Raw genomic sequence first — 27,717 nt, 5'->3', positions numbered from 1 at the left:
ACAATACGAGTCAACATAAATTACATAATTTCCGACTGAAAGCTAAATATCTTTGGAATATTGAAACATTTGACGTCAGGAGAAAAACTACTTCAAAGAATACTTTTCTAATGAAATAGTGTAATTTTCAAGTTAGGCGCTCATTGAAAGCTGGTGAGAGGGGGAGAGAATGTGTACATTTATTTAAACAAAAGACACAGCATAGTTTCCACGATGTGCAAAGAAAGGGTGAAATTAACAGACGCGCAATATCATGTCTATTTTAGAAATGAAATCCAAGCTTGAAAAAAAAATTGGCATGCTTTCCATGAGTTTGCGCGGCAGGATTATCTCTTTAGTTCGACCTACATTTTTGTCACGGTTTTGTTCGTGAAAAGCATGAAAAACAGCCACCTTTACAGCTAAAGACTTTATTTTTCACGATAAATTTGATTTCATGATTAAATTGTATAGTATGTACAAACACATATCTGAATGGCATATTTGATTTATGTATAATCAAGTAACTTAGACACTATAAATAAGTAGACAGGATGAACCAGAGCTAATTGTTTTAAAAAAATGAGTTAGGATCTCTATGATACACATACACCTATGCTGATCAGAAAAAAAGTCAGAAACTTGATTCATCATTCAATAGATTCTTTCTTCCTTTGATTTCTATGGAAAACCTTGGAACAAGACCAGTTAATAAAACATGCGTGTGCGTGTTTTAGTAACATGTATGTTTTTTAAATTTGTTAAATTGCTCGGGTTTTTCTTTGCCATTGTCTGTCAAATGCATAGTTTATTACTTTATTTTATCATGTTTTAAAGAGTAAACTTCTAGGCATGAAAGTTAAAACAAAAGTACCGTTATATGGACAAGAAAAATCAGTCAAAATGGGAATACATGTATCTTCACACAAGTTTCGTTTTTCTCGAGGAAAACTATTATGTATACATGTGTTTGTGGGAAAGCTCGTTTATGAAATAACTTTCAGATTTCAATGTTTGGCAGGATTCAAAGTTTCAAAAGAAAAGAAATTTATTTGAATGTTTTCATTTTCTGTTACATGACAACACGAATTTCGCAATATTCATTTTCATAAGCTAACATAATGGTTTTTTACAGAAACGTTTTATATCTTCACATGAATAATATTTCTATATGAATCTATAAAACAACATGATTTATATCAAAAACTGGCTACATGTGTTGTTGCTTTCTACGGAGTAACATGCGAGCTTAATTTCCGTGTATTACCTAAAGCAAAATATTAGATTAATGCAAAATCTATGACAAAGAATTATTGACTTAGGTCATGAATGACACAACTTTAGCTAATGTAAGGAAGGCAATCCAGTTTGAAGGGAATTGCTTTAACACAGCCAACAATTAAGGGAGAGAATTCTTGCAAATTCTCGTTAAAAACTGACCATGTTTAGAACGGTATCGGTACAATAACCTATATAATGGACAAAACTAACAAAGGATTACATCACAACCGTGTTTTAAATCAGTTTAAAGATCTGCTCCAGTCCTACCGTTTAACCTTAAAATTGTAACTGAAAAAGCATGAAAATCATGACTATGAACAGTGACGCCTGTCAAAATAGAGTCTATTTTATATAAAATTCTATATAAAATACCTGTGGTTTTGCGTGCTAAAGTGTGGCGCGTGGCCGTTAACTGTTACCTATTGTAATCATGGGTTGCATACACACAATAGAATTTGAATTGACGCGGAGCAGGGCTTTACCCAACGTTTAACAAAAAGAAAAAAAAAACAATCAAGAAACCACAAAACAAGAAACAGACTAGAACTTCAAATATCTCTCAAATAAGAGGGTCATGATGACCCTGGATCGCTCACATGAGTAATATGATCTACATGTTTCAAATGTCAAGCCGATGCTAAAATATTAGGAAAGTCATTAGGTCATATTCATGGTCAATGAAAGTCAGTTTTAAGATCGTAGTGCAAAACTGTGCATGCCGTCCAAATTTCAAGGTTCTATCTTAAAAACAAGAAAGTAGGTCAGTAGGTCAAAGTCACAGTCAAGTGACTTCATATTACTTGGGGTCATCAGGTATTTATAATTAAAAAGTCTAGGAAATAGGATCAGATATTTTTTAAGTATTCTTTCCTATATAACTCATATAATAACTAAGTGACCCCGTACGGGGCCTCTTATCAACCCAGGCGCATAATTTGAACAATTTTGCTAGAGGACTACTAGGCAATGCATCGTATCACATATCAAAAGCCTAAGCCTTGCAGTTTCAGGCAAGAAGATTCTTATTTTTTTTCCTTTTAAGACTGTGTAAAACTTGAGATCCCTGGGCGGAGCCTCTTTTCACCTCAGGGTAATAATATGAATTATATTGGTAGAGGACCACTAGGCAATGCAACATACCAAATATTAAAAGCCTAGGCCTTTCAGATTCAGAAAAGAAGATTTTAAGTACTTTTTCCTATATAACTCATATAATAACTAAGTGACCCCAGGGCGGGGTCTCCTTTCATCCCAGGGTAATACTTCGAACAATCTAGGTAGAGGACCACAAGACAATGCTACATACTAAATATCAAAGGCCTAGGTCTTGTGGTTTCAGACAAGAAGATGATTTTTTTCCTATATCAGTCTATGTAAAACTTAGGATCCCCGGGGTGGGGCCATATTTGACCCTTGGGAGATAATTTGAACAGTCTTGGTAGAGGACCACTAGATGATACTAAATACCAAATATCAAAGCCCTAGACCAAATGGCTTTTCAAAGTGTTTCCCTATATACGCCTATATAAACCATATGCCCGCCCCCACCCCCTCCAGGGCGGCGCCATATTTGACCCTAAGGGTATAATTTGAAAAATCTTGGTAGAGAACCACTAGATGATGCTACATATCAGATATCAAAGCCCTAGGCCCTGTGGTTTTGGACAAGAAGATTTTTAAAGATTTTCCTTTCGTTTGCCATGGCAATCAGAGTTCTGCATGGAATTCAATTCTTTGAACAATTTTGAAAGTGGGCCATCAAAGGATCAGAGGGTGTAATTCTGCCCAGGGGTTTTCAAGAGGAAGATTTTTTTAGAAAAATGTTGACGGACACACGACGGACGACGTACATTGAGCGATCACAAAAGCTCACCATGAGCCTTTGGCTCAGGTCAGCTAAAAAGGTAACAGTGCCAATCAACAATCAGAGACCTTAGGCTTTGACTTTTTAGATGGTTCATACATGTTTTACGTTTTTTTTCTTTAGAAATATTTTGAAACACTGTCATATACTGTAAATATTGGATTTTAATCTATTCAATACAATCGCAAAAACTATTATGAAAATATCACTCTCAGTAAATATGTAGTAAATAAAATATTCAGAAAAAACTCGGGACAGGAAAACATTCGACAATCGTTTTGACTATCGACTAGCAGGCCTTTCAATATGTGTTTTATTACATGACATCAGATATTAATTTGCATAGAGATCCAGAGCAACGGGTAAGCTACGTACTTACCAATTCAATTTGTAAAATAAGGCAAATCAAAACTTATATGTAAAACCAAAGTATCAAATTGTCATTTCGATGCAGGAGTATTACAGTTCATGTTCCCGCAAGATTCAACAGTTGCCGCTCAAAGTTTCGGACCGTGATGCGGTCCAAATATATCAAAAATTATAAATATACATGTATAATTATAGATAAATGATGCACTGAAAATAAGCTTCTCTGTGCTTTGTTGTAGAAAGAAATTTCACGAAGATTTGAGCAAAAAAAAGAGTAACTGTACTAACAATTTTATATTGTAAGTCGGCTTCGGTTTGGGAATAGGATGTGAAAAAAATGAACGACGGATATACAAAAAATCAGCTTAAAATACATATTTCTCAAAGAAATATTTAATGCTTGATGCTCGATACATTATCATGCTAACAATAACATCATTTAACATCGACTACTGTAGTATAATCACCACTTGAAATATGAGAGGAAATGTTTTCTTTTAGAAAAAAATAGTTTGACAAATAGATAATATTCTTAAAAGACACTTACGATTACAGCCATAAAAATCTATTTCTTTGATTTCGTTAAATATCTTCACAATACATCAGAAGGTTGTTTTATGTTATATTATAAATTAATAGGGGAGTAAAGCCAATTGGAAACTGAGATTAGAACATGAACATATAAATACAATGGTACAGCAAGAATATTTGCTTTCAAAAATAAAACAAGATACTCCTGTGTATAAACTACTCTACCAATTACAAGTGAAGGCAAAAAGCATCACTAATATCCAAAGTCAAAAATGGGAAACACTTTTTTTAAAATGACAATCGGAATTTTCATTTATAAGAGTCTTGAAAGACTCGCCGGGACGTGTGGCTGCTATTTATTTCAGGCATCAAGTCTAAATAAAAAAGATATTCATTTTCGACAAAGTTTCTTAAGGTTTACTAATCTACAACTGAAGTCTCTAGAGAGCAAAAATCTACAATAGCTATCATACATGTTTTCAAAATATATAATATCATCTGCTATTAAATCAAAAACATTCGACTCAGATAAGAAATATTGTACATAGCCGTTCATATTTGAAAGGTAAGAAACAGTATTATACATATTCAATTTTACATAATCAAAAACATATTGTTACATTGCAAATCAAGTACAAAATTCATGTCACACATTTCGAGTGGAATGATTACAGTATTATGATTTTAAAATGCAGTATGATAAAGTAAACTAGAATTGTGTTCATTGGACACGGATGCTCCCACATACTTTGCCATCCTTTAAATAACAAAGTTTTTAATATGAACCATCTTCAGAAGGATGTCTGACTAAAAGTTTAAAACAAATTGTATTAAGATAAGGCTGTGTACATGAGCAACTTTGAATCCATTCCTTCAAGTAGTGCATGAGGAATTGAACACATCAAATTTCTTCACTATGCCATATTTGGTGAAACTAAGAAAATGCCATAATACTAGAAAAAAGGCCATTATTTATGATCATCTTCTCATTAAGGTCCTTCATTTTGAGACTTTCAAGCATATCCATTCAATAGTGTTTGTGGAGTTGGACACACAAGATTTCTCCCTATATTCCCTATAGCAAAACTATCAAAAGGCAGTAAATGCAGTAAAATATAGTCGAAGCAAAAGTTCCTTTTTCATGGTCATCTGTGAAATATGAAGCAGATCAGGCTATTAGTGTGAGAGGAGTTGGACAAACAAGATTTTTCTCTATATAGCAAAACTACTAAAGGGCCATAACTGAAGTAAAAATAGTCACAGAAAGAATACTTCCTTTATAGTCATCTTTGAAAGTTCGTGCGGACGGACGGACAGTAGCAACGCTATATGCCCTAACATAAATGTGGAGGCATAAAAAAGATTAATAAAACGCTATACATTTTCATTCTAGTGAGAATAACACAGTTACTATTCTAATGAAATTAAGCGATGAAGTTCCAGTATTAAAAAGTTGAGGTCTTTTGTTTAATACTGTCGCGATTTGCCATCGTGCTGTTGTGCTTCAACATCGTAGTGTCACCATCGTACTGTCGCACCTTCGCGCTTCGCATTCCTAGGACGTATGCGCTGGCCCTAACGGAACACCGTATAATTCAGAATTTATGTAGTCTCCTGGCAACAGATTTGCCCTAGTAAATTTTCGGTGTGGCGAAATGAGAGATTAAATATATCACAGCGTGTTACTAAATAGGTAGAATCGGTGCCAACCTACACATAAAAATATACAAACAGGCAGTCTTATACGGCCTTATACAAGGTATTTCCTAAAGTCTAGGTAGTCAGACATCGGGGCCCACTAACACAGTTACCATATTTGTATTGATTTGTTGCATATAGACTATCCTCAAGAAAGCCGAAAGCGTCCCTAAGTAAACAATAATATCACAGACAAAACATTCTTCGAATATAACGGCGCTCATGTGCGTGAAGAAAATATCAGAAACGCATTCTAAAATCATAAAACATGTATTTGTGTGTTTGTGGTCGATAAAATGATCATTTGCCTCCCTTTGAGTGATATCGTTTTAACTCCCAGATTTTAGATAAGTTCAGTATGCTTCTGTAGAAATTTGTTCACTTGTTCCAGATCACAGAATTTCAGTTTTTTCTGAATTGTGCTCCATATCGTATGGCATAAAATGTCCCGTTCCTTAACGTTCCTTGATTTATTCCAAGCATTATTGTACCTGTCTATCGGCTTATTTTCAGCATCATCAATCTCTGTAGGTCTGAATGTTACACAAATATTGTAACCACGTGATAAGGCGTAAGTAAAAAGAATCTCTTTGTTGGATTTATTTTTGCAATAGTCAGTTAATCTCTGTATCAAATTTTCTAATTTTCCAGCATACGCGACTATTATGCGACTGTCCTTTTTAATCACCCATTCATATACATCTATCTCATATATGACGGAATCACATAAAATCTTTTTCAGTTGTGCTCAAAATAGTATGGCAAAAATATGTCCCTTTCCTTATCATTCCTTGATTTATTCCACGCATAATTGTATCTGTCCAGTAGCTTTTTCTCAGCATCATCAATATTGTTAGTATGTCTGAATCTTACACAAATATTATAACCCCCTAATAAGGCGTCATCAAAACGCTGTGGTTTGTGGGATCCATTTTTGCAATAGTCTATTAATCTCTGTAATACATTTTCAGCTTTCCCAGCATACACGACTATGATGCGACCATGCTTTTCAATCTTCAGTTCATATACACCTCTTTCATCTATGACGATGTCTTTCAATTTTTCGTCTGTCAGTCGGTACCCTGTGTTGCCAGGATCACGCCTTATCCAACCCGGTGTGTTACTGTGCGGCGTCATCAACTGATCCCACTCAGACCAGTTTTGACCGGGCAAAGAGCTGTCATCTACTTCCTCCCTCTTTGTCCGCTGTAATGACACAAAACAAATTAACGCTAGAAAGTACGTGTTAGTTATGGCAATTAAAATAAATGCATATGGAATACTACTAATAAATATTAGTATGTGCCAGCAAGAGAACCTTTAAATGATACCACACTTATCGATATTTCGCCACGTCGATATTGTCTTCTATAGCTAGATAAGACATCTTCCCTGTGACCAAAAATGTTATGCTTTTAAAGAGAAATTTCCGTCTAGACCTAGATAAGCCATATTCCATCCGACCAAAAAAAAGTTTATTCTTTGAAAGAGCATTTTGTGTCTGGACCTAGATAAGACATATTTTATGCGGCCAAAAATGTTTATTTTTTTTAAAGGTAATTTTGTGCCAGAATAAGTAAAATATACTTTGGTGACTTTAATATACAGTCGAGACTGCCTTAACGACCCCCTGAATTTAGCGACTCCCTGTCATATGCGACCCTATTTTATGCTCCGGACGCAATTTACTATTAAAAGAGTCTGAATTAAGCAACCCCCTGCCTTTCGCGACAAGCGACTGTGAAATCAGGCTCCCGAATCGATATTTAGACCGTTTTCAGCGACTTTGAGACGCTCCCTCGCAAGATTTTACACTATAAGAGTAAGCGTTCTTTATCTCGCGTGACGTTGTTTGAGACGAGAACTTATTTGTTTACAAAAAATGGCTGATGAAAAACATAAAAAAGAACTGTTTCGACATTAGAACAGCTGTTAAGGCACTCGAATTGCTCGATTAGGGAAAAGCAGTGTATAAATAAAATCTGGAAAGTAGATAGTCGCTGAAGAATTCGGAGTCGGTGAATAAATTAACTTTATTCCTGGTGAAACAAAAATATGGTGGTATTTAACAGGAAACGACGAAGTAAACACAGATTAAAGATGCAGTCAATAATCGAATAAATGTCAATGAACAATTAGTACACAAAAATAAATATCATAAACCTCAGTGTGTAAATAGTTCAAATGGAACATTTATACTTTACTGCTCCCTTTTTTTTTCTTGCCAGATCATGAGCTTAAATTTGTTTTATCAACATCATACGAATGATGCAATTTTTTTTATTTTTTTTTTATTTTATCAATATGCAATTAAAGAAATAGTATTTAATCATTTTCCATAGAGGCCAATATATAAGTATCCGATATTCATGCACTTTAATTGGAAAAATATATGAAACCAGCGTCATCCTGTTAAGTGAGACTGTTTTAAGAGACTCCCTGTCGTATGTGACCTTTTTCGCTGCTTCCCAAAGTCGGTCTCTTAAAACAGTCTCGACTGTACGTTAAACGCATATAGACATTACACTGTCGGTCTCTTTTATTTGATAATTGAAATTAACAATGTTGTTAACAATGTTCTTAGAGCTGCGATTCATCAGAACACAATTATATGTCTCCATCTCCTTGAAAAAAAATGTCACTACAAAATCTGGAGAAAAATCACAACAAAGTCAAGGAGACATGCTTTCAGAGTGTAGCAACTAAGGATTACTCTAATCCGCCATTTAACGATTTTGTTTGAGTTTAAACTAGCATAAATAGTATTCCCTAAATATTCTATATAAAACTGACATTTATAATGAGCTACCAACCATAGCTAGACCCATTTCAGAGAGCAAATCCTTGATTTGTTTTTAAGTGTTACGATACAACTGGCATAAAAAGAAGAGAAAAGTTGGGATCATGTATCTCCTAAGAGAGATTTCTCTTGTCACATTTGCTTAATGTTAAATCACATCAAAATCACACTGTTGTGACCTGGAGGTACTACTCATACTAAATCTGTGTTTCACTTCACCAAATACAACAACCTCTCCCATTTTTTCTACCAAAATATCAAAAATACTCCCACAATGAAATTCAAACAGAAACCAGCTTTAATTTAGACCTCTCTGGCCATGCCAAGTGAAAAATTAGTGTTCAAAAACCTGTCAGCCATTACGCGACTAGACCAGATTTCTTCCACACTGGTTCCTTTACTTTAGTTAGGCCTTGACCATGTTGTGTATTTATATCTGAAATGGTATGGTAAAACATTTGTTTTTCTTAATGTTCATTGATTTTACTTTCCAAGAAACGGACTATTGACCCGACACTAATTACTTCAATTTTAGATGCTGGTTCTACTTACAAACAAAGGATTCCAAGGATACTCATATCTGTCCACTAAATATTGTTCAACATCTTCAGCGTCCTGCTTTGACTGAACGTCCCTGTAGCGAACTAAAATACTGCAGCGTTTTGCTAGGGCATCGCTTATTTGAACTGAATTGTAGGAGCCATCTGTATTAATTTTGCAGTACTTTTTTAGCTCAGATAAAACTTTTCCTTTTCCGACGTGGACAATTGTGTCTCGGTCTGGTTTTTCGACTGCCAATTCAAATACGCCATAATCATCTCTGAAAATGCCATCAAGGTTTTTCACTTTAAAACCGATAAATTTTTCATCCCGCCATTCCCAGTCTTGTTCCACTTCTCCAGGTTTCATTATCTTTGACCATTTAGACCATTCTCCTGGCAGGTTATTGTCATAAACGTCTTCTCGCTTTGACCTCTATCAAATAAAACGGTTTTCAGTTATAACTCTGCATAAAGGCATCAGATTTGTTCAAAGTTATATGGTCAACTAAAATGTACAGGTCCGTATGCATATTTTGAGATACCTGCCCCTATGGTACGCTGATTGTCTAATAATTACGTTAACCATAATTTACGGTCGTATACATGTCTTTTTATATTGATTTTATTTAACGAGTTGAATAAAGTTATAAAATGCGAGGCTCTGCCGATATTTTATCAATTTTATTCAACGAGTTTCTAAATTGCTTTTGTACTTGTAACAAGAGTGAATGTTGAGTTCTGCTCAACCTGGGGCTATAGGGCATAGGCGCTACCATGCATTTCCACTACCGTCCAGGAACAGACTCAACCAAACCGAGCCTGCAACATTTTCAGTTTCTGTCGTGTTGCGACCTGTGGAGTTTCACTTTTTCTATCTTATCAAAGTCAATGTGGAAATACACACTGTTCTGTTTTAATAGCATTTCGATAAAGCAAGTAAATCACAAAGAAATGAATGCTCTTTTTTGCATTAAATGTTGATATTGAGTTTAAATAATTGTTGTCCAGAAATGAAACAACAACATGGCAGTAGCATGTTTAACTTTACAAGCAAAAGTCGGTAATTGATAACACAGAGCATGATAACGCTGAATAATCATCATAAAATTAGGCAAAGTAGTTATAATTGGTACTTACAATCCAAGTGTAGTCGTATCGTTCCAATAATTGTCTTTGTAGCTCAGCCGCTTCCTCTGGTGTATCATTTTCTGTATAACAGTAACGGAAAGAAATACATTTTCCTTCCTTCAATGCTTGATCAATAAGCATGGATTGCTTTGTCTTGATACAACATCGTGTCTTCACCTCTGTAAGTATGTTTCCTTTACCAATGTAAACAACTGTGTCTTGTTTGTCACGGAACTTTTCACCGCCGGCATCAAATGTGGCAGAGTGGGGATGATATCTCAATTTTATTTCAAAAATACCATATTTCTCCTCAAATAATTTTGCAAAGTTGTTTGGGTGGTATACTCTGCATGAATCTTCAATGTTCCGCTGTGTCCATCCCTGTTGAATCTGTGGTGTCATCATAGTGACCCAATCTGACCAGTTTCCAGCAATATCTTCATCGTCAACGTCCTCTCGACGAGTTTTCTGTAACAGAAGTAAGGACATTGAAATGATGTTGCTAGTTTAAATATAAGACATGCTTCAGTATGTTTAACTGGCACAGTTAATGAAAACTATTTCATGACCTTCCTTTAAATGAAGACCAAAATATATCAAATTGGAATTACAAAGACTTGCAAAAACAATAAATAGGACTAAGAAGGAAACCTCTTTGAAGTGGAAAAAATATTCTAAATACCAGACGATCTAGATGGGTCATATTAGATTCCCCTTTTTTTCACGATAAGCATATTGAATAGAGCCAAGATCTTCATTACAACAAGGTGAGGATGCTCTCCGATATTACTGTATAACCATCATAAGAAATAATTTAAAGGTATTTCTATTTTAACTCAAATGGCCCCTTAAAGGGCCCAAGTGTCCACATTTGAACAAATTTGACATATGACCTTATAATGATTTCCAAGACCAGCTTTGATGAAGATCCATCAAGCGGGTCAAGAGAAGAAGTCATTTAAAGGTATTCCTATATTAAGCTCTAGTAGGCCTTAAAAGGGGCAAAGTGCCCCCAACTGATCAAACGTGGGAAAAGACCTTGTAAAAGTGTTCCAGACAAGGTTTGAAGACTCAACCAGGAGTTAATGAGAAGAATTTATTTAAAGATATTTCCATTTTTTACTCTTGCAGCCCCTAAAAGGGGCCAAATGTCTCTTATTGAATAAATTTATTAAAGGACCTAATAATAATGCTACAAATCAAATTCAATGAAGATCCATCAAGTGGTCCATGAGAAGAAGTCATTTAAAGGTATTTCTAGTTTTAACTTTAATGCCCCTAAAAGGGGCAAGCGCCTCCAATTGAATAAAGTTTGGAGAAGAACTTATAAATGATGCTATGAACCAAGTTTGATGAAAATCAATTGAGCGGTTCATGAGAAGTAGTCGTTAAAATGTATCTTAATTTTTAGCCCTACCGGCCCCTAAAAGGAACCCATTTCCTATATTTGAATAAAATGGGGAAAGGGCCTTCTGATGATGCTAAAAACCAACTGATGAAGATCCATCAGGCGGTTCATGAGAAGAAGTCTTTTAAAAGGTTTGTACTGGTACAGAATCCAGGAACACTGGTTAGGTTAAATGCCCGCCGTTACATGACTGAAATACTGTTGAAAAACGGCGTTAATCCCAAACAAACAAACAAAGCAGTTTATGAGAAGAAGTCTTTTAAAGGGATTTATATTTTTAACTCTAGCATACCCTAAAAGGGGCAAAGAGCCATCAATTGATTAAATTTGAGAAAAGAACCTAATAATGATCCTCTAGACCAGGCTTGATGACGATGCGTCATTCATGAGGAGAAGTCATTTAAAGGCATTTCTAACTTTAGCTCTAGCAGCCCCTAAAAGGGGCCAAGTGATGCCTCAATATGTATAAAATTGGGGAAAGAACTATTAACGATCGATGTTATCGTCCAAGTTTGATGAAGATTCATTGAGCAGTTCCTCAGAAGACGTCATTTAAAGGTGTTTTTTTCTCTTTTTTAGCTCTAGTGCCCCCATTTGAACAAATCTGGGAAATGACCTTATAATCATGCGACAGACCAAGTTTGATGAAGATCCGTCTAGCGGTGCATGAGAAGAAGTTCTTTAAATGTTTTTTTTATGTTTTTTTTTTTATTTTAAGCTCTAGCAGCCCTTGAAAAGAGCCAAATGCCACCATTTGGACCGAATCTGGAGAGAACCTTATAATGATGCAATAGACCAAGTCTGATGAGATCCTTCAAGAGGTTCATGAGAATTTCGTTATATTTTGCGTGTGTACACTATAATGCCAATTAAGACGAGACAACAACACTAGAAGTGCGTCTATATAAGATAATTTACATCTAAGAACTGTGAGGTATCTGCGAGCTGGAATGCTATCACGTTGGCCTTTGACCTCCAAGTGTGACTTTGCCCTGTCAACTAAGGGTCCGTGTTTTGCACATGACACATTCTCTAATCCAGGGGAATATTTGTACCAACTGACATTTAAATCCTATTTTGCATGACCGGGTAGGAAAAAAAAACCCTGTTGCCCTTTGATCTCCAAGTTTGACCTTGTCATTTAAGCTAGGGTTCAGGGTGTTGCGCATGACACGTCTGATTACTGGGGACATTTATATCAAGTAATATTGTAATCCATTGATTGATGACAGAGTCCTGGACTGGGACACAAAACAGACGTTAACATTTTAATATTTCGATGCTGGATAGTGAAACTGGGCACATCTGAGGAAGCTGGAGCTGTCAATTGAGTTTTTAATGACTCCAATGGCAGATGAAAATATTGCACAATAGCTCGAGTCTGTGTCAAAAAAAGTAATAAGAGAAAGATAAAGTGTATCAAAACACTGAATATATATAATTCTGAGCAAAAAGTGGGAATAATTCTTAAAATAATATTAAGCATCTTGTATCATATTATATGAACAACTACTTCAAGTCTGAATTAAATCCATTTAGAAATAACTAAGATATAATGAAAATGCATCAAAATTTACCATAATTCAGGAAAAAATGGTACCAGAGTTATATACACCTTGTGCCATAGGATGTGGGTGATAAGGTGGAACAATATATTAAGTTTAAATCAAATCCATTTAGTTATAACTGAGATAGAGTAAAAGTGCATCAAAACTTTAACCTGAAATTCTAAGTGAAAGTAAGGGATAATTAATTAAATATTGGTACCAGAGGTTTGACCCTTGTGTTGAGTCATATGATGTGGGTGATGCTGAGGAATAACTGTTTTAAGTTTAAAGCAAATCCATGAAGTAATTACAGAGATAAGGAGAAAAAAGAGAAAGTGTAAAAAAATCTTGAACCAAGGTGAGAACGCAGAAAGACTTTGTATCGCCGAGCTTAAAAAACCTGTTGACCTTTGACCTTCAAGTGTGACCTTGAACTTTGAGCTAGAAGTCCGATTTTTGCTACGATGCGTCTCATCATGAGAAATATTTTTGCCAAGTCGTACTAAAATCCCTTGATGTATGACAGAGTTATGGACCGAACACGAAATTGCGGACGAACGGACGGAATGACGGACGGACGGAAAGGCACAGGCCTATAGTCCTCGACTAGTAGTGGACTAGTAATAGTCTACAAACCAATTTGTAAGACTTACGTTCCAAGCATAGTCGTATATAGACAATAACTGTCGAAGAAGTGCTGTAGCGACTTCCTTGCTATTGTCAGCGTTGACATACTGATATCGTACTGATATATTGTAGCCTTCTGCCAATGCCCGGTTGATCATGCCTGACCTTTTATATCCGTCACTACAATATCTTTGAAGCAGTGTCAATATCTCCCCATGTTGTACGTAGGTGACTTCCTTGCTGTCACCTCTTGCTATCTGAAGTTCGAAAACCCCAAACTGGTCCTGAAATAAAGCCTCAATGTTGTTATGTCGGAAACCAACGTTACTGCCATTCCGTCTTATAAAACCATCTGTCTGACCAGGTACCATTATGAGTTTCCACTCCGTCCAGCTTCCCATAAATTGCTCATCCCTGATATTTTCACGTTTTGTCCTTTGTTTCTGAAAAAAATAATGATACATGTAAGCAATTCAAAACAATAAAATACGTTGACCATCACCTTATTAAGCAAGTCTAAAGCTTAAAACATGTTTACTTTCTTGAGTGAAATAGACGTCCTCTACAAATGTTAAAACTTTTATTTTGTAAACGTGGTCTTAAAGTTATTGGCATGTGAAACATTGCAGTGTCTCTGTAAAGTATAACAAGAGCTACGCAAAGCGGGGGCAATATACGCCCGAAGTTTAGATCAGAGGGGGAGAAAGTAAAATTTGAAGAATTTATTTCTGAGTGTGCGACGGAACGGGTTGTAATACTGTTACGAAATATGGAGGACAAATTTGACATTTGTGAACCTTGACATTTGCCCTACAGGCATAGTTCATGCGCTCTGCGTATTGTCTCATCACCACCTACCTATATGCTAAGTGTAAAGTAAGAACGGGTAGCTTTAACATATACTGGAGTCCATCTATGCTTTCGAAAATAACATATCCAGAACTTTGCTTTCATAAACAACAAGAATTTGATATTGCAGACACGGCCTGCATTTAACCATTATAATGAACTTGTCCATCTTTCAATTTAGACAGAACCATTAACTTATAAAAGGAATGCATACCAAAACTATACTGACTGAATAGTGACCAGTGCAGATCATAATCAGACTGCACGGATGTGCAGGCTGATTTTGATCTACACTGGTCGCAAAGGCAGAATCAGTCGTGTCCAGCATGATAAGGGTTAACTTAAACTAATCATGAACAATAAATATTAGCTCGGTTGTAGATTTTTATTTGAAGTCTTTAGCACTGTTAAAATTAGACTTCATCTAATATAAGGAACCATTTCTAAATTATAGAAATATGAAAGGACAAAAATGATAAATAAAATCTTAAAATCTTTTGAAAGTATAGGAAGCATCTAAGCAATCTATTAACACATTCTGGTTAATTAAGTCTGTTTATGAGCGGTAATGAACTATACAAAATCCCTCTTGCCCCAAGCACCGCCTTAAGCGGAATTCATTTAAAGTAAAACTGAATTATCTAAATGATACCAAATGACCAAAAATTTAACACTGGGTGCCGCCATGCGGCACTTTCAGACAGCTGTTGTGATAGCTAATAGAACCTGTGAGAAGATCCTTTGGGTGCATGGAACGCAGACAAGCAAAATAATAGCAGACTCGGATTGAATACTTACATGCCAGTTATAAACATATCTTTCCAACAAAATCGATTCCGCTACTTGTGCTTCTTTTTCCGCCCCAGACTTTGCATAACAACATCTTACAAGAACTCTATACCCTTTATTTAAGACATCATTTATTTGTGCAGATTTGGCTGAAGAACTATCACTGCAATACATTCCTATCGCTGTCAGTATCTTCCCATATTCCATCAACACAACGCTTGTATCCCTTGTGTTTAGGTTTACAATTGCCATTTCAAAAACACCAAACTCGTCTTTCATCCATGTCTCTAAATTTGTACATTTGTATCCACAATCCCTTTTAACCCATTCGTTTTCTGCTGCACAATCCGCAATGGGAGACATAACTTGTATCCATCGACCCCAATCTCCTGGTAAACGATAATCAGCAACATCATCTCTGCATTGTTTCTGCAAAAGAAGTTATCATTCAGAAACCATATCATACGATATTATTATTCTTTCACTGGTTGTAGGTAGAGATGGGAATTTCCGGCCTTGAGGGTAACTATTTAGGCGATAACGAGGCTCTGCAGAGTCATCGCGAAAACAGTTACCCGAGAACCGGATATACACAACTATACCTACAAGCAGTGATAGAAGAATTTGTTTTTTGCATACCATATTGAAGAAATGATAGTAACAAGAGCTGTCACAGGAGACAGCGCGCTCGACTATTTCGATGCTGGATAGTGAAACTAGGCACATTTGAGGAAAGTGGAGCTGTCACTGGAGTGTTTAATGACTCCGATGGTGGATGAAGATATTGCACAATAGCTTGAGTCTGTGTCAAAAATATTAAGTAACAAGAAATGTAAAGATAAAATGTATCAAAAGAATATGCAAGTGTAATTCTAAGCAAACATTAGCAATCATATGATGTGAGTGATGATGTTGAACAACTTTTTTAAGTTTGAATCAAATCCATTTAGCAATAACTGAGATAGAGTGAAAGTGCATCAAAACTTTAACCTGAAATTGTAAGTAAAAAGGCGGAATAATTCATGAAATATTGGTGCCAGACTTATGAACCTTGTGTCATGTGATGTGAGTGATGATGTTGAACAACTATTTTAAGTTGGAATCAAATCCGTTTAGTAATAACTGAGATAGAGTGAAAGTGCATCAAAACTTTAACCTGAAATTCTAAGTAAAAAAAGGGGGGGGGAGGTGGTAATTCATGAAATAAACTGTGCCAGAGTTATGCAACTTGTGTCACGTGATGTGGGCGATGATGTTGAACAACTATGTTAAGTTTGAATCAAATCCATTTAGTAATATCTGAGATAGAGTGAAAGTGCATCAAAACTTTAACCTGAAATTCTAAGTAAAAAGGGGGATAATTCATTATATATTAGTACCAGAGTTATGCGCCTTGTGTCATGTGATGAGGGTGATGATGTTGAACAACTATTTTAAGTTAGAATCAAATCCATTTAGTAATAACAGAGATAGAGTGAAAGGGCACCAAAACTTTAACCTGGACATCTAAGTGAAAAGGGGGATAATTCATTAAATATTAGTACCAGAGTTATGGGCCTTGTATCATATGATGTGAGTGATAATGTGGAACAACTACTTTCAGCTTTAATCAAATCCATCAATGAATAACTTTGATAGTGTGTAGACGCATCAAAACTTTAACCTGAAATTCTAGGTAAAAAGGGGGAATAATCATAAAAAACTGTGTCAGAGCTATGCACTTTGTGTCATTTGATGTGGGTGATGATTTTAAACAATTAGTTTAAGTTTGAATCAAATCCATTTAGTAATAACAGTGACAGAGTGAAAGTGCTCCAAACTTTAACCTTAAAATCTAAGTGTAAAGTGGGGGATAACTCATGAAATATTGGTGCCAGAGTTATGGCCCTTATGTCAGATGATGTGGGTGATGATGAGAGATGACTATAAGTTTGAATCAAATCCATCAAGTAATTACAGAGATAAGAAGAAAAACGAGAAAGTGTAAAACAAGAGGGCCATAATGGCCCTATATCGCTCACCTGTTATCATTGCACTTAAGGACAAGAAGGACAAAAAATCATAATCAAGATCAATCAAAAGAATTATGAGAAAATATAGTTCAAATTTTCTTAAAGTTACTTCAAATAAAATTATTTTCAAATAAGGCCAGTAGTTTCATGCCCGAAGGATTACATCAGAGGAGGAAAGGAGCAGAATTTTGACTGATGAATCCCACAGGACAGGAACAACAAAGGGAAGAAATTAAAAATAAATCTAAGTCCTCAGAAAAAATATCTAAGTCCAAAGGACAAGAACAACAAAAAGAAGAAATTTAACCAAAAAGAAAAACCTAGATGCCCACGGGCAACATGTCGAGCCCGCCAGCTGTCAAAAGGACTAGGAGTTGCACATGACACCCTGTCTCATTGAGGCAAATATTTATGCCAAATGAAAAATGATTGCAAAAAGTTACAATATAAGTTATTTATAGTAAAAACAAAGGGAAGTAAATCTTTAAAAAAATCTAAGTCCAAACAAAAATCCTTACCGGTAGAGATAGGTCAAAATACACCAAACTTTGATGTAACATGCATATTGTACTACAGAAAAGTGATCTTGATTTTCCCCTAAGACCAGTAATAAAAAAGTTACAATATATGCTATTTATAGTAACAACAAAGCGAAGTAATTCTAGGTTCTTTCATATGACACTCCGTTTCATGATGATGAACAGTTATGCCAAGTTACATCAAAATCCCTCCATGCATGAAAATGAAATGCTCCGGACAAAGTCATTCTTGTATCTGACCTTTGACCTCTAAGTGTGACCTTGACCTTAGACTTAGTTCATGCGCATGCGTCACATGGTTGTGAACATTTGTGCCAAGTTACATCAAAATCCCTCCATGCATGAAGAAGAAATGCTCCGGACAAAGTCATTATTGAATTTAACCTTTGACTTCCAAGTGTGACCTTGACCTTTAAGATAGAAACCTGCGGTTTGCAGATGACACTCGGTCTCACTGAGGTTAACATTCATGCCAAAAATAAACGAGATTGTTCCATGCATGTCAAAGTAATGTTCCGGACAAACAAATCCGGACGGAAGCAAAGATGCACGCACATACACCGAACAGCCATTTGGACAAGCGGGCTCGACAAAATATTCTTACAAGGTGCAGGTATGTCAAAATACACCTAAAAATTGGAATACCATCCATGTTGTACCACAGAAAAGTGGTCCCGATTTTTCATTCGGCCAATAATAAAAAATTTACTAAATAAGCTATTTATAGTAACATAAAAGGGAAGAAATTAAAAATAATTATTGTAAGTGAACAAAAGAAGGATCTGCCAAATAAAAACAAGAGCACTGCAATGCAATGCAAATGCAGAGCAATATACACACAAAACAAAGTCATATGACCTTTGACCCCTAAGTGTGACCTTGTCCTTGAAGAGGACCGTCCGAAACATGTGCTCTGCATGTCGTTTTGATGAGGTGAACATTAATGTCGGGTTTCTTTGAAATCCTTCAAGGGGTTGAAAATAACAGAGCGGAAGGGAACCAACAGACAGACAGACAGACGGACACCGAGGTGATAACATAATACCTCCCTTCGGGCGTATCAAAAGGAATCAAGATATTACGGTGATACAAGTTGTGTGCAAGTTTGGTTAAAATCAAATCATAAATGAAGCTGCTATTGTGCAGACAAGGTCAAAATAGCTAATTCTGGCCCTTTCTGGGGCCATAACTCTGGAATCCATAATGGAATCTGGCCAGTTCAAGAAAAGTACCAAGATCTTGTGGTGATACAAGTTGTGTGCAAGTTTGGTTAAAATCAAATCATAAATGAAGTTGCTATTAAGCAGACAAGGTAAAAACAGCTAATTTTTGCCCTTTCAGGAGCCATAACTCTAGAACCTATTAGGAATCTGGCCGGTTGAAGAAAGGAACCAAGATCTTATAGTGACACAAGTTTTGTGAAAGTTTGATTACATTCAAATTATAAATGAAGCTGCTATTGTGCAGACAAGGTCAAAATAGCTAATGCTGGCCCTTTCAGGGGCCATCACTCTGGAATTCATGATGGAATCTGGCCAGCTCAAGAAAGGAACCAAGATCTTATGGTGATACAAGTTATGTGCAAGTTTGGTTAAAATCAAATCATAAATGAAGCTGCTATTGCGCAGACAAGGTCAAAATAGCTAATTCTGGCCCTTTCAGGGGCCAAACCTCTGGAACCCATAAAGGAATCTAACCATTTCAAGAAAAGAAACACGATCTTATGGTGATACAAGTTGTGTGCAAGTTTCGTAAACATCAAATCATAAATAGAGCTGCTAATGTGCAGACAAGGTCAAAATAGCTAATTTTGGCCCTTTCAGGGGCCATAACTCTGGAACCCATTATGGGATCTGGCCAGTTCAAGAAAGGAACCAAGATCTTATGGTGATACAAGTTGTGTGCAAGTTTGGTAAAAATAAAATCATAAATGAAACCACTATCGTGCAGACAAGAAATTGTTGACGCACAAAAATAGCAAATTCTGGCCCTTTAAGGGGCAATAACCCTAGAACCCATGATGGGATCTAGACAGTTTTTAAAAGGAACCGATATATCACGCCAATACAACTTTTGTACAAGTTTTATCAAAATTGCTCACAAAATGTTGTCTCTATAATGTTCACAAGAAATTGTTGATGGACGGACGGACGGCTGAAGACGGACGATCACAAAAGCTCACCCTGTCACTACGTGACAGGTGAGCTAAAAACACTTTGACCTAGGTGGGGACGCGGAAAGACGCCGACGCCGACGCAGGGTCGTGTAGGATAGCTCTCCTTATACTTCGTACAGTCGAGCTAAAAATAAAATCAATTGAACGGCTTTCTTTTTAGAACTTTTTCTTATAGCTGCGTTTTTAAACCAAACATCCGTAAACAGAAAAGACGTTTCAAAGACAAATAACAATGTTTAGTTCCGGTTTTGTTTTATCAGTTGCAGCGCAACGTGATGAGTTATTGATAAAATAACGTTTTTTGAATCGAGAAATTTTACGCGATATCTAATTGACTTTCAGAGCTAAATGAACGGAATGACAGTCTACATAGTCATAATACAGACTAACTTGTCTGTAAAGACCACTCTATGGTACATTTATCTAGTTTATGATCAAACGGGAAGTGAAAATAGTGGTGTTTATAAGCATGTTTTATAGCAGTGGACTTATTCGGAGGTGGTCTTTATCACAGGTTTGACTGTATCTTTAGCAAAAGCGCTACTTACGTTCCAAGCGTAGTCATGATGTTGCAATAACTTCATTTTCTCTTTTACAGCTTCCTCCTTACTTGCAACACAATAATACCGTGCTTTAATGCTGTAACCCTCTCGAAGTTTATTGTTGATTAATATTGACTTCTGAAATCCATACCTGCAATGTCTTTCTAGAAGTGTAAGTATTTTCCCGTCTTTAACATAAACAATATTTTCCACTTTTAAAGACTTTTCTGTTGGTTTACAAACTGCAAGTTCAAAGAGTCCATACTTGTCTTCAAAATATTGCGAAAGTTTTTCAAGTCTGTAACCAATATCACGTTCAGTCCATCCCTTACCATAATTTTCTGCGCTCATGATCTCTTGCCACTTTTTCCATTTTACAGATGGAACACAATCATCAAGCTGAGCATTTTCTCTCGTCATTTTCTTAAAACAATTTAGCAATATGAGCAGACTGAATATGAGCCATTTTTATAATGTTAATAAATCTGTTAAAATATTCTAAGTGTGTTCTTAATTAAAAATTGTTCGTAGAACTAAAAATCGTTTTATCTCAATAATTACTTAGACAAAAAATCCTGTTATATCTAAATATTCAATATCTTTACCTGATGTTTAACCTAATAACTGATATGCTGCGGTTCATAATTGCTAACCTTATACTCATTCTTTACCTCTTTTCTTGTCCAATCCCATATTGTAGAGCCAGGAATATCAAGATCTTTGCCAACTGATGCAATTTTTTCGCCTCCCTTCACTCTTTCCAAGGCTTTTTTCTTTACTTCTGGTGTGTACCCAAATCGTTTTACACCTTTAGCCAACGATGTATTCCCAGTTTTTATACTGTCAGTAACGGAACAAAGTCCTGAGTTTTCATCACTTGCTTTCTTTTCTTCTTTGTTTCTCTTAATTTCACCAGAAGGAAAGACATCCACCTTCTGTCTTTCTGATTTTTCAGTCGTTTCGACAAGAACTGCTGTAGAAGTTGAACACTCTAGTTTATTCGATGAACAAGGAGATAGAAACACATCACACCGTTCATTACTCGTTGCATTCTTATTTGATTGCTTTGAATCGTTTTCAGTTTCGTTACATAATTGTTTATTTGGTCGCATGTCCTGTGACTTGTATAGTTCTCGCAACTTCTCCCCAGCTTTTGCTATCCAAATAGAATTGTTCGGTGGAGAAGGGATAGGAGTAACGTATCTTTTCTCTTCTCGAGGACTGCAATTCACAATTATTTGTTCCATTTCTTTGTATTTTTGTTGTTCTGTACGTTTTTTGTTGCAACCATTTGCACTGACATCTTTTTTTGTATTCACATGCTTCTTTGCCATTTCATTGGTACTTTTTGATCCCTCTGGATATTTAAATTCTAAGACATTTGTATGAGTCATGCTTTCTGTCAGCATATATTCTTCTTTTTTCTTTTCTTTATTAAGGGGTGCGGTAGCTGTGGATTCTGTACGACTGTCTTTTAGCGCACACAGGTTTCCATCAGGATTTTCTACCAGCGCTTTAAATTCCGTCATTCCATTGTTTTCATCGAGCACAATAGGATATGAATGTTTTGCAGTAATGAAAGTTTCTGGTCGATTTTCGTTGCCATCCGCTGCATGAAGCTTAGCTTTTTTTACCCAAGTAGTGATGGTCGATGGAGGGATGCCCATATCTTTGCTAACTGTTGCAATTTTTGCCCCTGTCCAAACTCGTGCAATTGCAATCTGTTGCTGTTCAATAGAGTATTTTTCTCTCTCTGGTTCAGTCTTTTTTTGCACTTCATTGCACAAATCAATATAAATTTGCTTCTCTTTTTCATCATTCCTGGTATCGTCGACAAAGTATGGGTGAGTTGATGAAGATGTACTGACAGTTTCGTGTATGTCTTCGTTGCCATCCGCTGAAGGAAGCGTAGCTTTTTTTAACCAAGTACTGATGGTCGATGGAGGGATGTCCATATCTTTGCTAACTGTTGCAATTTTTGCCCCTGTCCAAACTCGTGCAATTGCAATCTGTTGCTGTTCAATAGAGTATTTTTTTCTCTCTGGTTCAGTCTTTTTTTGCACTTCATTGCACATATCAATATCTGTTTGCTTCTCTTTTTCATCATTCCTAGTATCGTCGACAAAGTATGGATGAGTTGATGAAGATGTACTGACAGTTTCGTTTATGTCTTCGTTGCCGTCCGCTGAAGGAGTGTTATTTTCGTTTAACCAAGAAATAATGATCGGTGGAGGAATATTTATATCTTTGCTTACTGTCTCAACTTTCGCGCCTGACAAAACTAGCGCAACGGCAAGCTGTTGCTGTTCGATCGAAAAGTTTTCTCTATCTAAGTTAAGGGAGGCTGAACTCAACTGGACATGATCAGTAATTGACGGATACTCGTCAGATGTATTAATATTAAAGTCTTCAGAGTATCTCTTTTTCTTTTTCGGCGGTATGTCATCAGTCATTTTACAAAGGTCATGTCGTCCCTGAAAATAAACATATTTCAAACCATGTGCTGCTTGAGTGGTACACTAACAAAAACCATAGTTTGACGAAAACGGTGCTAATGCGCTTTCGACTGACATTAAAATGTATGAATTTCTCTTGAAAGAAAACTTGTCATTCCAAATCATGCGAAGACGTCATAAATATGCTGCTATAAGTTTACTAAGTATTAATTTCTCTTAAAGAAATAAACAAGAGGGCCTTGGAGATATGCTACTATTTAATGTGGACCAGATTTCATAGAGACAAACATTTTGGCTATGTTTTATGTAACTCAGGTAGGTGATTATCCAAGTTTTTCAATGATTTGACCTACTGAAATATTTCTGACCTAAGTACCGCACTTTTGAACTTGACATAGATTTCATACAGACAAACATTGACAAAGGTTTTATATTATTAAGTCGGAAAAGTTTCCTCTTAAGTATTAAAGAGTTTTCTATGATTAGATCTAATGACCTGGTTGTTTTCCACGTGACCCAGTTACAATTATATCTTACATTTAAAACAGACAAACATTCTGACCCAGTCTCATGATGATCAGGTAGGAAATGTGACCTTTTGAGTGTTAACAATGTCTTTCTGTGATTTGACCAAGTGACCTAGTATTTGAGCTGGATAATCCAGTTTGTAACTTAACCTAGATTTCATAGAGACAAAGATTCTTACAAAGTTTTATGAATAGCAAGTATATGTAGCCTCTTGAGCGCTAACAAGATTTTTTATGGTTTGACTTAGTGACCTATTGTAAGATTTCATGTAACCCAGTTTTGAACTTGACCTATATTTCACAAAGTCAAATAAATGTTTATGAAGATAAAATTGAAAATGTGTTCTCTGGTTTGTAAACAAAGTTCTTCTATGATTTGACCTAGTGCTCTACTTAAAACTCTCATGTAACCCAGTTTGAACTTGACCTTTATCATATAGAGACAACCAAATTTAGTCTCTATATTGTTAACAAGGTTTTCCTATTAATTGACATAGTGACTTTTTTTAACCAAGATGACCCAGTAACGAAATCATCCGAAATGTTCCCGAGGGTAACACTGTGGCCAAGATTCATTAAAATTTGGCCAAAATTGTGACCTCTAGAGCATTAACAGTCAAATTGTTGACGGTGCGAGACACTCGACGACGGGCGCGGAACACAGGGTGTCACAATAGCTCACCGTGAGTACTTTGTGCACAGGTAAGCTAAAAATCTTTTTAGTAACTATGATAAAACATATGTATAAAATATGCGTATGAATTTTTAAGTTCTAGCCGGACCATGTTAAATCGTCGGCAAAGTCACTTTAGATTCATAAGATATCTAATCCTACGCCTCACCACCTTAAAATACTTGTTTAGTGGTTATATTATATAGTCAGTGCATCTCAGTAAATAAAGCGTAATGTGTTCGTTGAGGTTCACAGTTTCTGACAAGTGTTCAGGAAACATATATATATCTCTAACTTCCTTGTCTGGAGCATTATTTTGATCTTCCAAAAGAAATCTAACTATATCTGTCTGTTATTGATGATCGGCAAAACAAGTCAAAGAACCATAAAACTAGCCTTATAATTTTTTGAACTATTTCTCTTTTTGAATTGTTTAATCCTTTCTTGTTTTGTGCATAACTTTTGAACAATCGATAATAGTTCAATAATGTTTAAATTCATATCAAGAAGGTACTCGTATACGGCGTCTTCAAACCATATCTCTTGCTTAAATGATGATTGCATTATTTCCATTTTTCTTTTCATAAAAAATACCACTTTCTTATGCAAGGCACATTTAATGATAATTCAGTTATATTAAGTACTGGTGATAAGTAAGGAAACTGTACCAGTATTTGAAAATAAAATAAATAAAACAAATGTTGATATAAAAATTGCTGTATGAAACACATACATTTGGTAGGCATACATCAATTCCATCGACGGCTCTTTTTTACGAGTCTGAAGTGAGAAGGATTAACAACATCCTACATATGAAATATGAATAATAGTTTAAAATATGTTTGCGGGTGAACGTGAAAATGAATAGTTGACCTGATTGAAATATTATTCACTTTATGGTTAACAGCAAGTGCTTAGGTTCTTAAATGAAAACTATATAGCTAAGCAGACAAACAAGAGTGTAACCGTTTTGTTTTGTTGAGTTTAATGTCGCGCCGACACAATTTATATATATTAGGATATATGGTTACTTTTCAACTTTTGATAGCGGAGGAAGGTCAACGGTGCCTCTAATAGGTCTTCGGGAATTATTTTAAGTAATGGCGGGCATCTGGGAAGAACCATCGACCTTCCATATGTCAGTTGCCCTTACATGAAAAAATTTTACAACCAAAGTAAGGTTCAAACCATCAGCGAACACTGCCAAGTGGTTTAAAATCAGCGACTAGCAGTCAGCAGTAGGGAAGATTTAGTCTAACCAGAATTTAGAGAAATGCTTTTATGTAAGGATTTATTATATTGCAAGGAAACTTAGCCTTAGTAAGGCAGAGGCTGGAAACACACAAGGCCAATGGGGTCAATGTCACTTTTACTAAAAATATCACTACTCGATAATTCAAATAAAGATGTATTGTACGAAAATTACACGAATCTTTCTCCTGTTACTTAAAACTTAATTTGGTATTTTTTTCAAACAAGAGACTTATGGAATTTTCAGCTTTATAGGTAGGTCGAGTTATAGTGCATGACATGGTACGATATTGCACTCTGTGGTGCAGGTGCGAAGTCCAAAAATCGAGCACCTGTGTACACATGAAACGCGCTTCCCTATTTCTTGATGGAGTAGTATTTCTTGTTAAACAGCCGAATTTATGTTCAAATTCTTCACGAAACTGTATCATCATACATTTCTCACACTGTAATATAGAAAAATGTTCACCTTGAAACATGTGACATTCAAAACAAGGAGCTCCGTTTTTAATACGCAAACTCATGCCCCCAGATGTATAATATAAGATGTTGTTTTAAGGTTTTAAGGCAGAAGGTTAAAATTATATGAAGGTGACGGTTTATATACAGGTCAGTTTGTAGGTCTTGCCAAAAGGTGTATTGAGTTTGAGTACGAACTAAATCGGGCCATTCCTGTGAGCTGTAGGCCCAAAGATGATATTCATTAAGGTTGAAGGTCATATCAGAGTCAAGGTCATTTTAGTCAGTTGCCACAAAGATGGCCGTTCGTACGGACGGATGAAGGTCATTATTGTATTTTTACAGATCAGTTTGATTTGCCACAAATTTTGTTGAGTGTGAGTATAAACTAAACTGGATCATTTATCATTATGTGGGATAAAGGACCAAAATGTTGTTTATTACGGTTCAAGTTAGAAGGTAAAGGTCATGAATGAATATGAGGGTCAATGTCATTTATATACAGATCAGTTTGTAGGTCTTGCCACCGTGATTGTTGAATGTATGAACTAAATCAGGTCATTGATTTGGATTGTAGGCTACGGAAAGACAAACGGACCTTCCTACATAGACATTTTATTTCGTTCCAGTTAGGCTAACAAGCCTATAGTGGTATACATCACAACAGTATCGAACAGTACAAACATTTAAAGTTACTATATCCTAAAGCAGTAACTAATTATTCACATACATAATGTCTGTATATCATATAGAAAATCTGTATATATATTGCAAGGTATAAAACATAGAGCATAACCGAAAAGTATATGATCATTAGAAGCATATTTTTCATATTGTTTTAGGAAACTTTAAGTAAAGCTCTTTTTTCTAGTGATTTAAATATTACAAGCACAGTCATGATTCACAAACTACAGTCAGGGCAGTGATCTGATGTACTACTGCCCGCACATATGTTGCATTGTTGTTCTCCATAATTATCTTGTAACGTTGAGTAATTTATTGAAATAAAATTAGATATGTATTATTTGCTATTAACATGCAATGTGGAATTTGTATGAATAGTCAGACATTTTGTCCTTAGTATATCATTCTCACAGGTACAGCAAAATGAATACTTGTGAGCTTTATATATTCATATCAAAGAAGGTATTGTAGCTTAAGAAATAAGCTCAGACCTTCTCCGCGTGAGAAAGCAAACTGCTGATGACATACAAGAGTACTTAATTTTGATTGTTTAAACATAATTAATTTCTTAATAGCTGTTTGGCGCATAACTTGTATGGACATATTATATGGGTATTTATGTTGCTACTCTTTTGTTCTCGCCATTATTCGTTTAGCCACGTAAAAGAAAAATAGCCACATAAAAGTCTTATTGACATCAAGGACTTTCGTTTTCGATTACAATGCTTCCTGAAATCCATATACATGAATTCTCAAAAGTCATATTTGCTTGTGCCCGTGTAAACTTTTTAAATAGCGGCTCTTCAAGGAAGTACTGCATCTGGTTAAAATTACAGGTTTAAAGCAAAATAAAGACACAAACCTGTAAAATAACTTTTCTTCCTTCTTAGTGTTTACAAAACAAATTACACATTACCTCATGCAGTTTAGACGGACTCACTATCTACTGATCCACTACATGAACTCTTAATAACCGTAGCTTATCT

At 35.6% G+C, this 27,717-nt stretch overlaps 1 protein-coding gene across 2 annotated transcripts; it reads right to left on the bottom strand.

Moving 5' to 3' along the window:
• LOC123525524 (uncharacterized) lies at window positions 1-27,717 on the bottom strand. 2 transcript variants are annotated; one of them, XM_045304635.2, is made up of 8 exons: window positions 27,648-27,717; window positions 21,353-23,155; window positions 20,688-21,104; window positions 15,422-15,841; window positions 13,801-14,217; window positions 10,202-10,660; window positions 9,075-9,497; window positions 1-6,928 (listed from the first exon to the last, which is right to left on the bottom strand). In XM_045304635.2, the coding sequence occupies exons 2-8, from the start codon at window positions 23,132-23,134 to the stop codon at window positions 6,461-6,463; spliced, it is 4,386 nt and encodes a 1,461-aa protein (XP_045160570.2). In that variant the 5' UTR covers window positions 23,135-23,155; window positions 27,648-27,717; the 3' UTR covers window positions 1-6,460. The 2 variants fall into 2 exon arrangements, with proteins under 2 accessions (XP_045160570.2, XP_045160569.2); XM_045304634.2 differs by having other exon boundaries at window positions 27,594-27,686.

This window comes from Mercenaria mercenaria, chromosome 3, assembly GCF_021730395.1.
Source record: "Mercenaria mercenaria strain notata chromosome 3, MADL_Memer_1, whole genome shotgun sequence".
Classification (NCBI taxonomy): Eukaryota; Metazoa; Mollusca; class Bivalvia; order Venerida; family Veneridae; genus Mercenaria; species Mercenaria mercenaria.
The sequence above is the reverse complement of the archived record's forward strand: the minus strand, read 5'-3'. Positions and strand labels throughout refer to the sequence as shown.